General features: G+C 37.4%; 1 protein-coding gene across 10 annotated transcripts in view; it reads right to left on the minus strand.

Moving 5' to 3' along the window:
* PCCA (propionyl-CoA carboxylase subunit alpha) overlaps positions 1–14,513 on the minus strand; it is a 535,620-nt gene that overhangs the window by 286,841 nt on the left and 234,266 nt on the right. For 9 of the 10 annotated variants that reach the window (XM_064275261.1, XM_064275259.1, XM_064275262.1 and 6 more), the window contains one exon: positions 6,141–6,219. In XM_064275261.1, coding sequence (XP_064131331.1) covers positions 6,141–6,219 — 79 coding nt within the window. Of the gene's footprint in view, positions 1–6,140; positions 6,220–9,243; positions 9,398–14,513 lie in introns of those variants that run through there. The other variant, XM_064275266.1, reaches the window with a different exon arrangement.

Consider the following 14,513-nt stretch of genomic DNA (forward strand, 5'->3'; position numbering starts at 1 on the left):
ACTATTAATAATTAGTTATTATAATTAGTAAACAAAATTAATATTCAACTATAAAATTAATTCTACTAATAAAAAATGTTAAAATGCATATATCTGTGTTACTCAGAATTCAGAAGATGCCAACAAAAATGCAAAGGCCTAGCCAACTGCACAACTGGAGCAGAACTATAGCAAATGTACTCATTAAGACTTGAACATACAAAAGGAGGATTTTCAAGAACATTTCCTTATATTTAAAATTACACCTTTAAGAATATAATTCTCTCATACACCCACACAGATTTTTTTCTCCTTTAAAATTGTTCAAAATTAATAATAAGAGAGAAAAGTACAATTTTTGATAATAAAGATTTAATTACCACTTTATACATATATTTAATTGCTAAACAATAATTTAATTATTAATATATGCTGACTAAATTCATGTTGTGAAATGCATTTATTCCATCAGTCCATTAAGAACTCAGACATGCTTATATAAAATTGAGTATTATTTTCTATTCACTGATATAGTCAGAATATAAAATATAACTGCTTTTACATATAATAGTTGCCTAATCTGCAGATTAAATACCTGTATTTAATACACAGCAACAAAACCAAAATCTTCCAACCCTTTTATTATGCAAACAGTCCATATATTAACATTAGAAATAACCATCTGATGTGTTTGTTTTATGCTTGAAACATACAACATTGCAAATAAGCACTAACTAGGAGAAAAATTTCAAAACATATTGCAAAAATGTCCAATTTCTCAGACTCTTGGGGAAAAGGTATTAGGTTTTCTTAGTCCTTAATTACATTCCTGATTTATGGGAATGGAATTTAGATCTTAGGAGGTTACAAACTTCAAGGAAACTAGAAGCACAAGGATCGCTGTTTTAAACAGCCATATAACCACCTTTTTATTAGAAAGAATATATTTCCCAAAGTAAACACATAGCCCTTTATATTTTATCTCTGCTGCAATAATTGAGAGCTTTCATTTGCATTTAAACCAAGAACACCAAAAGTGAATAAGCAAAACCACCAAAATAATTATCAAGTTTGATAGCATCACACGTATGTTTTGAAACTCATGGAAAATTGTATTAAGAACAGCATCGTTTGTTACATTTATACATTCATTCAACAAATATTTAGTGATCATCCAACTATGTGCCTGGTGTACAGTTAGGGGCTCAGAATACAAAACGGAACAGAAACTGCCTTCACAACCCATAAAATCTGGTGAGGCAACTGGAAAAAGGAGATTTGATACTTTATCTATTCATGACATAAGATCTCATTTAAATTTGGATAGAAAAAGGAAAGACAGAGATTATTATGAGACTCTATGAGTCCACTTTCAATAACCTTCATGATTCTCACCCCAATTTATTATATGGCAACAACAAACACCAACAAATACTACTGATTTAAAAGTTCATCACATGTCCTGAAGTCATAGATGCTAAACGCATAAAAACTAAACCCATTGCCACTGAGTCGATCTGGCTCATAGCAACCCCATAGCTCAGAGTAGAACTGCCCCCATAGTGATTCCAAGGAGCAGCTAGTGGATTCAAACTGCCAACCTTCTGGTTAGCAGCCTGGATATTAACCACTCTGTCACCAGGGCTTCCCTGAAAAAGCTTAGGGAAGATGTTACAAGAGGCAGACATTCTTTAAGATAAAAGAATAAAGCAACTGGTGGCTACTAAGTTTTCCTTTGTATCCAATGAACTAAAATTTTGTGGATTATCCAACAAACTCTTTTGCCCCAGGAAGAAGGGAGAAAAGGAGCTCTCATTGTTCCAAATAAACAGGGGACACAGAGCAACATTTTAAAATGTATCATTAAATCAAAGAGTGTCCGACCTTTGTCAGTCTCAACCAAGTTTCAGAGATGTTTACTTATCAAGTTAGGGGAATAATTTTTTAGGTGGAGAATCAGTTGTGTGCGTATTTTTACTTGTTAGAAGAACCTATTTTGAATCAGTGTACCTGTGAAAACAAGAACTCCATTTGTCCTTTGTCTTTGGTTCCTGAGAGACAGCCCTTGGAATTTCCCACAATCTAGGTATCTCTGATGCCTGAAACCATCATGTGCAACACTTGCAAAAGAGTGGGTGCTACACAGACCACACCTGGTAAACTAACCTCAGGAAGGGTTTCAATTAATCATGCGTGCATAACTATGCAATGAAGTCAATTAAAGGTCTTGAACTTGGATGTAGCTTTGTTTCCAACTTTCGTATTCCAATCATCAGTTATTATCAATGCATCCTGATTGCATGTTCAATCAACTCTGGACTGCAAAAGTTGGTAATTCAATTTCTTCATCTTTGGCCTTAGTGGTAAGTACATAAATTTGAATAATGGCCATTAATTGGTCTTCCTTGTAGGCATATGGATATTATCCTATCACTGACAGTGCTGTATACTTCAGGATAGATCTTGAAACGTTCTTTTAGACGATGAATGCAACAACATTCTTGTGTGGACCTCCCCCTCCAAAAAACTTGTGGCCAGTACCCCACCGACCTAGCCTTGGGTGGCTGGATATAAGAGTGTGCTGCTTGGAGCTGCTGGCTACTAGGGTGGAGAAGTGAGAAAGTGAGGACTGCATCCGTTTCCAGGAGGGAAATGGATTCATGCTGATCTTTTAACACACAGTTAGCAATGAAGGTGGGATTTCCCCATTGTGCCCAATTTTTAGCACAGCAAGTTCTTAGTGCAGCCAGGAAAAGATTAATTTATTTAACCAAATTTTACTCAATAGATCAATGGGTAGAGTGACTTCCAAAAATACTAAACTCTAGATTAAAATCCATAGGTCAACAGCAGTACAGCCAATCTTACTGACGAGTAATCCCTACCACGAAAGAATGTTACCAACAACAGCTCTGGAGAAATGACTGAACAGAAATCTGAGATCCTGAGAAGAGTAATGCCATGTGCTCTTCTAAGAATTCTGCCACTCCCTCATGAAGAAGTGGCATCTATGTCCCCTTCCCTTGAATCTAGGCAGTATTTGTGCTCACTGATAATCAGTAGGATACGGCGGAGGTGAACCAGCATGGCTTCTGAGGCCGGGTCATTAAAGTGATACAACTTCTACCTTGGATTTGAAACACTTGCCTTTGGAGCCCTGGAATCTGAAGCCACTGTGCTGAAAGGACACCCAAACCACCCATGGAGAGGTCCATCTGCACAAAGGTGTTAGAAATTAAGCCCAAGAAGCAGCCCCAACACCTGAACTTGGATATACAAAAGTCAAATAGTAGGGATTGTGAGGTAAAAACAGAAGTATCCTCCCTCCTATTATGCTCAATTCCACCCACACATAGCAACCTGACAGCCCAACTCGAACTTTTCACATAGTTAACCAGAGCTCTGTGTTTGTGAAGGTGAACCCACACTATCACAAGAAAGAACATCATTTGTTACATTCAGCTATACATTCATTCACAAAATGTAGTGGTCACCAGTGCCAGAGAGAGGTTAAAACTGGGACCAAGTCAGCATTCTTCAACTTTAAAGATAATGCCCTTCGTCTGACCTTAACCTCTCAGCATTTCCCGAAGAATTTTCAAGTAAACTCGTTGTAGTATATGCATTTAATTCATAATAAATTCAACATTAAGATCAAACACAGAATGAAAGCAAAAAAACAAAATAATGTAAACACTGCCAGCAAGTTATCCTCAGGTACTCTCAGACTCTATTCATTCGGCAAATCCTGCTGCCTCTACTTTCAGAATTGAACCGTTTCTCATCACCTCCACCACTATACCTGATGAAAGCCACCATCGGTTCTTGCACAGAATATTGCAATAACCCGCTGTTATGTTTCCCTGATTCCACCTCTGTCCCTCTTCATCTTATTACCAACACGGCAACCAAAGTGATCCTTTTAAAACCTAAATCATAAAATTTTCATAACTGTTTAATCTGGATGACACATATATATAGAAGTTCATTGTATCCTTCTACTTTTTTGTATGTTTGGAATTTTTTACACTTAAAAAATAAAAACAATGTTAGGAATTTAGGTCACATGACTGTCACTTCTCTACTCAAAATCCTCCAATAGCTCCCCATCTCACCAACAATGGCCTAACCCACCAAACCAAACCCACTGCCGTAGACTCAATTCCAACTCAAGGCGACTCTACAGAACAGAGCAGAACTGCCCAATAGGGTTTCCAAGGCTGTAATCTTTCTGGAAGCAGACTGCCACATCTTTCTCCCAAGGAGCTGCTGGTGGGTTTGAATCTCCGACCTTTCAGTTAGCAGCAGCCAAGTGCTTAACAACTGCACCTCCAGGCCTCCTTGCCAAGAATGGCCTGAAGACCCTACATAATCTGCTCTCCCGCCACCACCTAGCTACCCTGCTGGTTCTGGATCACTCAAGAAATGGTCCTGTGTCAGGTTTATGCACTTACTTGCTGTCCCCTTGTCTGCATCCCCATCTCCCTGCACTTTCATTTCCTCCTCACAGGTCACCTTCTCAGTGAGACTTACTCTGACGATCCTGTTTAGAATGAGAATGCCCTCCAAAATTCCCCAGGCCTCTTTCCACCTTTATTTTTCTATAAAGTACTTACCACCTTTCACAACAGTACATAATTTACTTTGATTTTGTTCAGTTTATTCCCTCCAACTAGAATAGGGTTTCTGAGCCTTAACAGAAACATTTCCCTCCTTCATGTTGCAGTCCACCATGGCCTACGAGCGAAGTATTGCTATTTAGAAGCAAACTGGGTGTACTGCAATATACAGTTGTCAGACCATTTACCACCATCATTGCTTTAATCTGTGAGCTGCACGGTATAATACGACGAAGGGAACTTTAGGCTTCTCAAATGCTCAGGCTTACTTGGTTATAGAATATAATAAATAATATGTCAAAACTGTTTGCCATGTATTGTCTCCTGCTATTTTATAAAGTACTAAAGGAAGAACTGAGTCCAATCCAGCCTGTTGGCAAATTTCTGTGTGTAAATTTGGTAGTTGTTTTTTTATTTTGTGAGCAGTAGTAGTTATTGCTTTGTTGGTAAACGTTGGCATTATTTCTGAAAAGCACACATGGGAATTGCCAACTATAGACGCTGTGGCTCCAGAGCTCCAGGGCTGTATTATCTGTAGTGAGATGTTCCTTGCTGCTACTGCTCATCACCACACTTTCTCATCTACACCACATGTCCAGGAAGCAGAAGAAGGCTCATGTTCTGATTCTTTTCTTGCCATGTGGGATGTTTCAGATACTAGAGACAATATTTCTGAACAAGAATGACCTGTTGGAAAGACAGTCATGGGACATCCTAGGAAAAAATGTTTTCCTGAGGATCAAGATCAAATTGAACATACAAGCTTATTATCGTCGTCATCGCAAGATACAATTTCCATTGCCTCTTCTATGCCATCTTCACCCATGGGTCACTACCAAAAGTTTGGGCACACCATGACCCCCCAGACTACACCTACCGCAGCTAAGCTACCTGATTTGATGTTTAATAACACTACAGATAAATCTGTGGCCTCTTGAACAGTGTGCACAAGCAAACGGTGCTGCTACCATACTATTCCATTAGCTGGCATTCCATTGCTCAGGATTTTGTGCTGGGACAAGCCATAAACGATGGACAATTTCAACAGGAAGATAGGTGTAAGCCAGGTACAACACTAACCTTACATAGTTATGTTTTGTGTATCAGTCTAAGTTTCCTAGACTTGGACTTGACTTCTTAACAAATAGAATATTACATACTCACATGGTAGAAAATGACTCCAACTAAATGTTCCTGATGTTACTTTGCTTTATCACAAGGATAGACCAAAAAAAAAAAGAAAAGCAATTCCATCATTTCTACCACTGCTGCATAAATATAATACTTCAGAATTCGCAGAGAGCGTAAATCAGAAACATGAGCTAGTGGAGCTTAACCATAATCATGTGCCATAAAAGCTAACCATTATCTATTTCTCAACTGGATTGTCTTTCAATAAATAAAAATTTATCATTAAAAAAAAAGAATAAAAATCATATGGTTATCATAATTACTCCATTATGGTACCTGTTTACTTGTCAGTTTAAGAGAACTCTGGTCACTGTAATTTACATCAAGAATATATTTTGGACAGCATCTCACCTGGTCTCTTCATCATCCCAAGCGATCCGCATGCCTTTCCCACCACCACCTGCTGAGGCCTTGATCATGACAGGGTAGCCTAACAGCAGGGAAGAATTAGACAGAAGTTCAGACTTTGATCATGTGGATGTATGAACATGACAACTGACCACATGTTCAATAACGCAGAAGACAATAACTAATTTATTAAAAAATTCCTTTCTTTAGAGTTAGGAAAATGACACCAGTATAATGATCTTATATATATTTTAAAAAATAAGAGAATGCAATCTGTTTGAGAGAACAAGGCTATTTGTATCAGCAAACACAATGACATTTTCTCCATTGATAAAATAAAAGCTAACAAAACATAAATTATTTAACAATAGATTCCAAAAACTGAAGTAGATATAGCATTGACTAACCGAATACACAAGAAAACACGTACAGCACCAAGGGAAAACACATGCACACATACACATATGACTTCCCAAAACTGATGTTTGCATGCATAACAAATTAAATTCCCTTTTTCAAAAGTAGTGATTTATAGGTATTTAAGGTATTTTCACCTGAAAAGTCACAGGGAACCCCTACTGCTTTTATCAGCAAGAACTGACATGACGGTGTTGTGAAAAGTCAAACCATGGCTATAATGCTATGGGCTGGGGCAGGGGCTCAGTGGGTCATTGACGTCGACTGAGCAGGTACTACTCGATCTTCACAATCCAGACTGAATGCCGAAGCCAGGGGCTGTTGTGGAAACATAAGATACGGCCCCAAAGGAGAGTATCAGCGAGCTTTAGAAGAGATAACAAAACTGGCTTCAGTTAAGCATTAAGTATTTAGATCAGTTATTATCAAGTAAAATTTCTGACAGAAGTCATCTATAGTGATTTATCAAGAAAAGGGCCAGTTCTCCTCTCTTTGAGGTTTTTTGAAAATAAGGGGAAGATCTTCATATGTCTGAAACCATCTGTTTATGATCTTCTCTAGAGAAAGAAGAGGCCAGTGAGGCCGTGAAGGACCCCTGGTGACCTCTGCGGCTCCAACGGGAGTGACCTCCAGCTGTAGAACCCTTAGGGAAAGGGGGAAGGAAGGGCCACATGTCACCGACCTTTCCACCCCTACACCACAAAACATCACTCTCAACTTCAACTTATTTAAAATGTTACTTGCTTCCTAAGTGTTTCATAACTGATTCAATTAAAAAATTCTAATGAGCATTGGCCATTTTGATGATAGTTATGTTTACGTGGGTAAGTTTTCACTTTCTTGGCTATTAAAAACAATGCTAAGTAAAATGAGACAATAACATACTGTTCTTACATTGGGAGCCTTATAATTAAGAAGGGAAAGGAAAGTACCCAAATAATTGTATCAATGGGGAATTCAGAGGAGAAAAAGATCATAGTATGGCAGAGAGAAAAGGATTAGAAAAACATCTTTGAAGAAAGGACCATTTAAACAGGGCCATGAAGGGGGGGGAGGATGAAAGATCAGCACAATTTTAACGTTTCAGGAAGAATAGAGGAAACAAGACAGTCGAAAACACATCGGACAAGCTTAAAAAATAACTGATACAATTCAGTTGAAGTATAGAGGAGGCTGGGAAGGGGAAACAGAGGTAAAAACATAGACTGAGGACAAGTATGGAAGATTTTGCATGCCACGGATCCTCCATGAAATTGGCAAGACTACAAGACTAGTATTTGTCTCAGTCAATGCAGCATCCCCATGATGAATGTCATGTAAAGAGATCCAGATTGAAACCAGTAAAGAATTAGCCTGCTCTTGAGCAATAAAGGGAAACCCTGGTAGCGTAGTGGTTAAGTGCTACGACTGCTAATCAAGAGGTCGGCAGTTCAAATCCGCCAGGCGCTCCTTGGGAACTCTATGGGGCAGTTCTACTCTGTCCTATAGGGTCGCTATGAGTCGGAATCAACTTGATGGCAGTGTGTTTGGTTCGGTTTTTGGTTTGAGCAATAAAGAGGCACTTTCTAAAAATTAGAACCTGTCATGCCAAAGAAACCTTTTTTACAACAATTTCAGGTCTGTTTTAAACACATGGATTCATATGCCTCAAAAACCATGTTATCAATTCACCATCAAAACCACAAGAGATGTGACAGCCACATCCTCTAAGTCTACGATAGTCAGTTCTGCCTGAGGGTTAGAAAGCTTTTATTTAGTTTTTCTGGTTCCATTACACTCTCACCAGTCATTTACTATGCGCCCTCGACTATATTGACATTTGTCAGGTTCAAAATTAACACTGGTAAATAGCTTACAAGGAACAAGCTGACAAAACAAAACGCATAAAATAATTTGTCAACGGGAAATTATTACAAGTTCATAAAAAGTGAAAAATCATTAGAGAAAGGGGCAATATATAATAAGGCAACAACAATATGGTACCCAAAATACGAGGCAATACAGCATTAGATCTGTGAATACATGTAACCCAAGAAGCAAGATCCCCTGACGAAAATCTAATAAGTCAAATGTAAAAGGAAGGGGTGGGGGCATGGGGCATTTTGGTCACTGATTCTTAATCTAATTTTTGAGCTATATTTGGAAATAATCTAAATGTAAAGTCTTCTACACAACTTTTTATGCTATCACCAGGTCATAGAGAAATGAGGAGCTAGCCATTTAAAGATGAGGGGAAAAAATATTCTCACACACATGATTTTAAATAATATCAAACAGCCAGTCTCGAATCCTTGTCTCTACTTTCTCTTTTATTGTGTCTCTGCCACTCTAATTAGGGTACCTCATGGGGTAAAAAGAAGTAAAAACAAATTCAGTCAAAAGTCGGAATTTCTGGCAAAATCAGAAATGATCAACTAGTTGATAGCTATTAATACCCCTTCACGTTACCTAGACTGGACATGAAACTTTCACTGCTGTTCTTTCACATTTCTTATCCATTGAAAGACTTAAGCTGTGTTCAACTTTTGTTGCTACTGCATTTGTTTAATTTTATATTCTTCAGCTGACATATGCATGAAACAGACCAACGTCTCTTGTTATAACAAAATACAAAATTCTTAAAGGTCTTGAAAGGAAGGAAATCTCCTGGTATGAAGAGATTGTTTAAAAACAAAAAATTAGGTCGTACCTCCATTCCCAGGTTTTCCTCATTTTTATGGTCCTCTCATTGAATGTCTACTGCTGCTCTCTTACTTCAACCTCCCCAACCCAGAGGTAATGGCAACTCTCCTACTAATGTTTCACCTCCAACATGGAGAAGGTCTCCATTCCTTATTTCCCTTCTGCACAATTAAAGAGAAACAAATGTTTCCAAAAAGAACTCTATTAAATATAAGTCAATTAAGTAAAATAAGAAAATACAGAAAATTAGTTTATCAAAGTACTAAAACGTTTCTATATCTACTTTTCCATATTTTTCACAACTAACAACAACAATGTACTTTTCACAGAGCAAGTTTAACTTCAGGACAATATATCTTCTCTGATTGCCTTTCTTTGCCTTTCCGTAAAGGAATAAATCCCTCCCTTTCCAGCAATCAGTGTATCTTACTTTCCATCATAAAACAACAGCAATTCTTTCTAACTCTAGCACGAAACTGTCATTCATCAGTTCAAAAACATTCACTGAATATATACTATGTGCCAAACACTGCTCTGACTCCATGGGATACAAAGATGAATAATTCAGAAAATTCCCTGTTCTTGTGGAGTTTATTCTCTAGTTGGGAAATACATATAAACAGACAGGAGCATGTGAGTGTGTGTATACACACATGTATACGTACGGCTGTGTGTGTGTGTGTGTATATATATATATAATGTAGTGATAAGTCTATAATAAAAATAAAAAAGCAGGGTCTGATACAGAGTGACCGAAGGCTATTTTAGATAAACTCTTCTTAAAAAGGCTTCTCTGAGACAGCTGATATTTAAACTGAGACATGAATGACAAGATAGAGCTACCACTCTGAAAATCAAAGAGGAGTACTATTCTTGGCAAGAACAAGTTGGAAAGTGTTATACAGGAAAGGGAAGATCATTTTGGTTGCTATGCAATGAGTAGACTAAAAGGGCAAAGATGGATGCAGAGAGATTGATTAGGAAAATTCACAGGATAGAATTAAAAGGAAACATGACAGGACAGTCATCTTTGCAGTGGTCCAGGTGAGAGAGAACCATAACCTGGGCTTGGTTGATGCCAAGAGAGAAAGACAAAAATTTGAAGTTTCTTTCAGGGTACAGTCAGCAGGACTCATTTGGATATGGAAGATAAAGGAAGCAAGGAAGATTCCTAGAGCTTTCCTGTATAGTCCTGGATTTCAAGTCAGAAGAAACTATCTTTTGTGACCAGCAGACAGAAACATGTTGATTGACATAATAAATAACCTCACCTTTCAAGCAAAACCTGCCCCTTACACATGGTAGTATAACATGGAAACTGAAAGGCTGATTAAACAACATCTCAGTGATACAACAGTCACAAAGAATTTCACAGTTTTTTCATCTACAGTTTCTTGAATTAAACTTTAATAGAATGACTGATGGAGGTAGAAAGGAAACCCTGGTGGCATAGTGGTTAAGTGCTACGGGTAACCAAAGGACCAGCAGTTTGAATGTGCCAGGCGCTCCTTGGAAACTCTATGGGACAGCTCTACTCTGTCCTATGGGGTCACTATGAGTCGAAATCAACTCGACGGCAATGGGTTTGGTTTTTGGTTTTTTGGAGGTAGAAAAGTAAAAAGACAATGAGAGAAAAATGAAATTTTTCTTGGGAAATGTCCTGATTCAGTGCTGCTATGAGTCGGAAATGACTCGACGGCACTGGGTTTGTTTCTGGTTTTTTGAATCAGAAATCTCAACAAGGTGGACTGACACAGTGGCTGCAACAATGAGCTGTAAGGATGGTGCAGAACCGGGTAGTGTTTTGTTCTGTTGTGCATAGGGTCACTATGAGTCGGAACCAACTCGGCGGCACCTAACACAACAATCAGAAATCTCTACGGGATAAAAGAGATGGGTGAATTTTGTCTTCCTCTTAAAACAGTTGGGAAACTATACTTAATTGCAAGGCCTTCATTTCCTAATGGCAAGATTTGAAATAAAAAAGAAATGAAAGATATTTCAGGGAGTAGGATAGCCCTCTATTGGGCAGAACAGAGCCAGATGAGAAAACAAGAAACCCAGAAAGGATATTCCCAGAATTAAAATTGTGCATTAGGACTACAGGGAAATCAAAGATTGTATGTTGTATTTGTCATATTGCTTATGTCTCATTTAATGTAAAATAATTCACTTGTATTTTCTGGGGGAGGGGGTTGAAATTTAGAGGTTTTGTTTATTTTTAAGAACCCAGAGCAGTTATTTTATAGAATATACCACAATTGGAATTTACCTGATTGCTTACTCATTATCAGATTCAGGTTAAACGTTAAAAAAGAAAAAATACATAGCTGATGTATCCTCATTTTTATAGCCCATCAGAAAGCAAAAAAATGAAAAAAGCCCATTGGTCCCATTACTGATGAAGTTACATTTGTTTACTGGATTAAGGTGCTGTTCATTGAAGTTCTCCACAGAAAACATGCCATTTTCCCTTTGTAGTTAGCAAATAACCTGTAGACTGACACTTTAAAGCTACGAATGCCCTAACCCAGGCAACATTTCACCTGTGTAAGTTACAAATATTAATGATCCTTGCTTATATCAATTTCTGCGCTGGTGGCTGCAAAATGAGGTTTAAAAAAAAAATGAAGACAGAGATCTTTGCCTCTCTTTACTATTGTTTTTTTAGTGGTTGAAACAGTGCCTGGAGAATAGCGTGCACAATAATAGGTTACTAAATAAACATTAATTAATAATTTGAATAGCAGTAGGTCATTTATTTTTGCCACTGTAATATATTTCATGGTATAAGCATACTACTGCATTATCATTTTACTGTGAATTCACTATTCCAGTTCTTTTTACACATAAAAGTTACTATGAATATTTTTGTACATGTTGCCTAAAACCGTATTAAGAGGTTGCCTGGAGTATATATCTAGGAGTAATATGCAAATCTTATAAATTCCTTACAAAAAAGTCTCCAATCTACTTTTCTTTATTTCCATTATTATCACAACATTTATCAAAACAACTATCATCTTTTGATAACCAAAACAAACCAAACCCGTTGCCGTTCAGTGAATTCCGACTCATGGTGACACTCCAGGACAGAGTAGAACTGTCCCATAGAGTTTCCAAGGAGCAAGTGGTAGATCTGAATTGCCGACCTTTTGGTTAGCAGCCGAATTCTTAACAACTGTGCCACCAGGGAATGACCTCCTAACTAAACTACCCCTCCTCTAGTGTTGCCCCCATCTAACCACACAGTGGTCAGTGAAATCTTTGAAAATATAAAGAAGATCACATCACTCTCTTAAGTAAACCCCTAATGGCTTTACAATATACTTAAAAAGCAACATGGGTATAAAAAGAAGCAGAATCTATGAATCCTAAGATAGGAAGCACGGAGGGCAGAGAGAGATGGTCTAACATCAAAATACCACAGAGGGCTATTCTGGACCTGCCCTAAGAAACCTTAAAAAAAATAAGCCTAGAAGTTAACGACTTGAACATCAATTTACTTAACTGTCAAACAAAATTAACTACAACACCTTTTAAAGGAAAATAAAAATTCTAAACACCAACAATATAACATTCACAGTATCTAGAATCCAAGCAAATGAAGAGACATGTAAAGGAAGATTGTGACCAATAACCAGAAGAAAAATTAGTCAATAGAAACAAACCCAGAAATGCACGACCTTAAGACAGCTATTACAAAAAACTATAGATAAAAAACAAGAATTTAAAGGAAAAAATGAATGTAAGGGGATAAATAGAAAATATTAAAAATAACCAAAAGGAATCTGGAAATATTCACAGGAGAGGATTAAAAGAAAATATGACATAGAAAAAGAATAGTGAATCCAAATTTAAAACTATGTATGCCAGGAAACAATGGAAGGACATTTTAAGGTACTAAAAGAAAAAACTGTCAGAGTAGAATTCTACCTATATTGCTGAAAATATACTTCACAAGTAAAGGTGAAATAGACCCTTTCAGGAAAACAAGATCTGAGAGAATTTACCACCAGCAGACATGAACAAAAAGGAATGTTAAAGAAAAGAAATCTGAAAGGGAAATTACAACAGATGGAAATTTGGATCAAGACAAAGGGGGGAAAAAAAACAACACTGTATGTATATAAATACAAAAAAATGTTCTCACCTTTTAAAATATGAATGACTGTTTAAGCAAAAATAGTAGCAATGCTGTCTACAAAAAACCTACTTTAAATATGAAAACACAGAATAATAGCAAAAGGATGGAAAAAGATAACAGTATATCTTTTCCCATCCTTTTGCTATTATTCTGTGTTTTCATATTTAAACCTATTATAGTAGCTTTCATATCTGTGTACAGCTTTAGATTGTGTCCCCTAAGAACATGTCCTTCCCAAAACCTGAGAATGTGAACTCATTTGGAAAGAGGGTCACTGCAGATGTAATGAGTTAAGTTAAAATAGGTCGTACCAGACAGAGTGGGAGAAAAATGTAGAACAAAATTCAAATCCATAAAAAAAGACCAGACTGACTGGTCTGACAGAGACTGGAGGAACCTCTGAGACACCCTATTAACTCAGAACTGAAGCCACTCCCAATGTCTACCTTTCAGCCAAAGATTAGACAGGCTTATAACACAAACATTAACACATGATGAACCTACTTCTTAGCTCAATGAAGTATATGAGAGACCAAATGGGTAACACCTGTTCAAAAGCAAAGACAAAAAGGCAGAACAGTTAGGAAAAGTGAATGAATGGACATGGGAAACCTGGGATGTAAAGGGAAAGGGGTAGAGTGCTGATACACTGCGGGAATTGCAACCAATGTCACAAAACAATTTGTGTATAAATTTTTGAATCAGAAACTAATTTGCACTATAAACTTTCACCTAAAGCACAATAAAATTAAAAAAAAAAAAATGAGGTCACACTGGAATAAAATGCCCTTATCCAATATGACTGGTGTCCTTGGAAGAAGAGAAGAGACACAGAGATGGAGCCACAGAGAAGGAGGTCATCTGAAGATGGCGGCAGACATAAGAGTTATGCTGCCAGGAGCCATGGAATGCTTGGCCCAACAGAAGCCATACAAAACAAGGAAATCTCCTCCTCAAAAGGCTTCGGAGGCAGGATGGCTCTATCAAAACCTTGGTTTTAGACTTCTAGCCTCCCGATCCGTGAGAAAATAAATGCCTGTTGTGTGAACTCACCCACTTTGTGGTAGTTTGTTATGGTGGCCTTAGGAAAGTAGTATTCTATGCAAACAGCAATCATAGGAAATCTGAAC

The sequence above is a fragment of the Loxodonta africana genome, chromosome 23, assembly GCF_030014295.1.
Source record: "Loxodonta africana isolate mLoxAfr1 chromosome 23, mLoxAfr1.hap2, whole genome shotgun sequence".
NCBI lineage: Eukaryota > Metazoa > Chordata > Mammalia > Proboscidea > Elephantidae > Loxodonta > Loxodonta africana.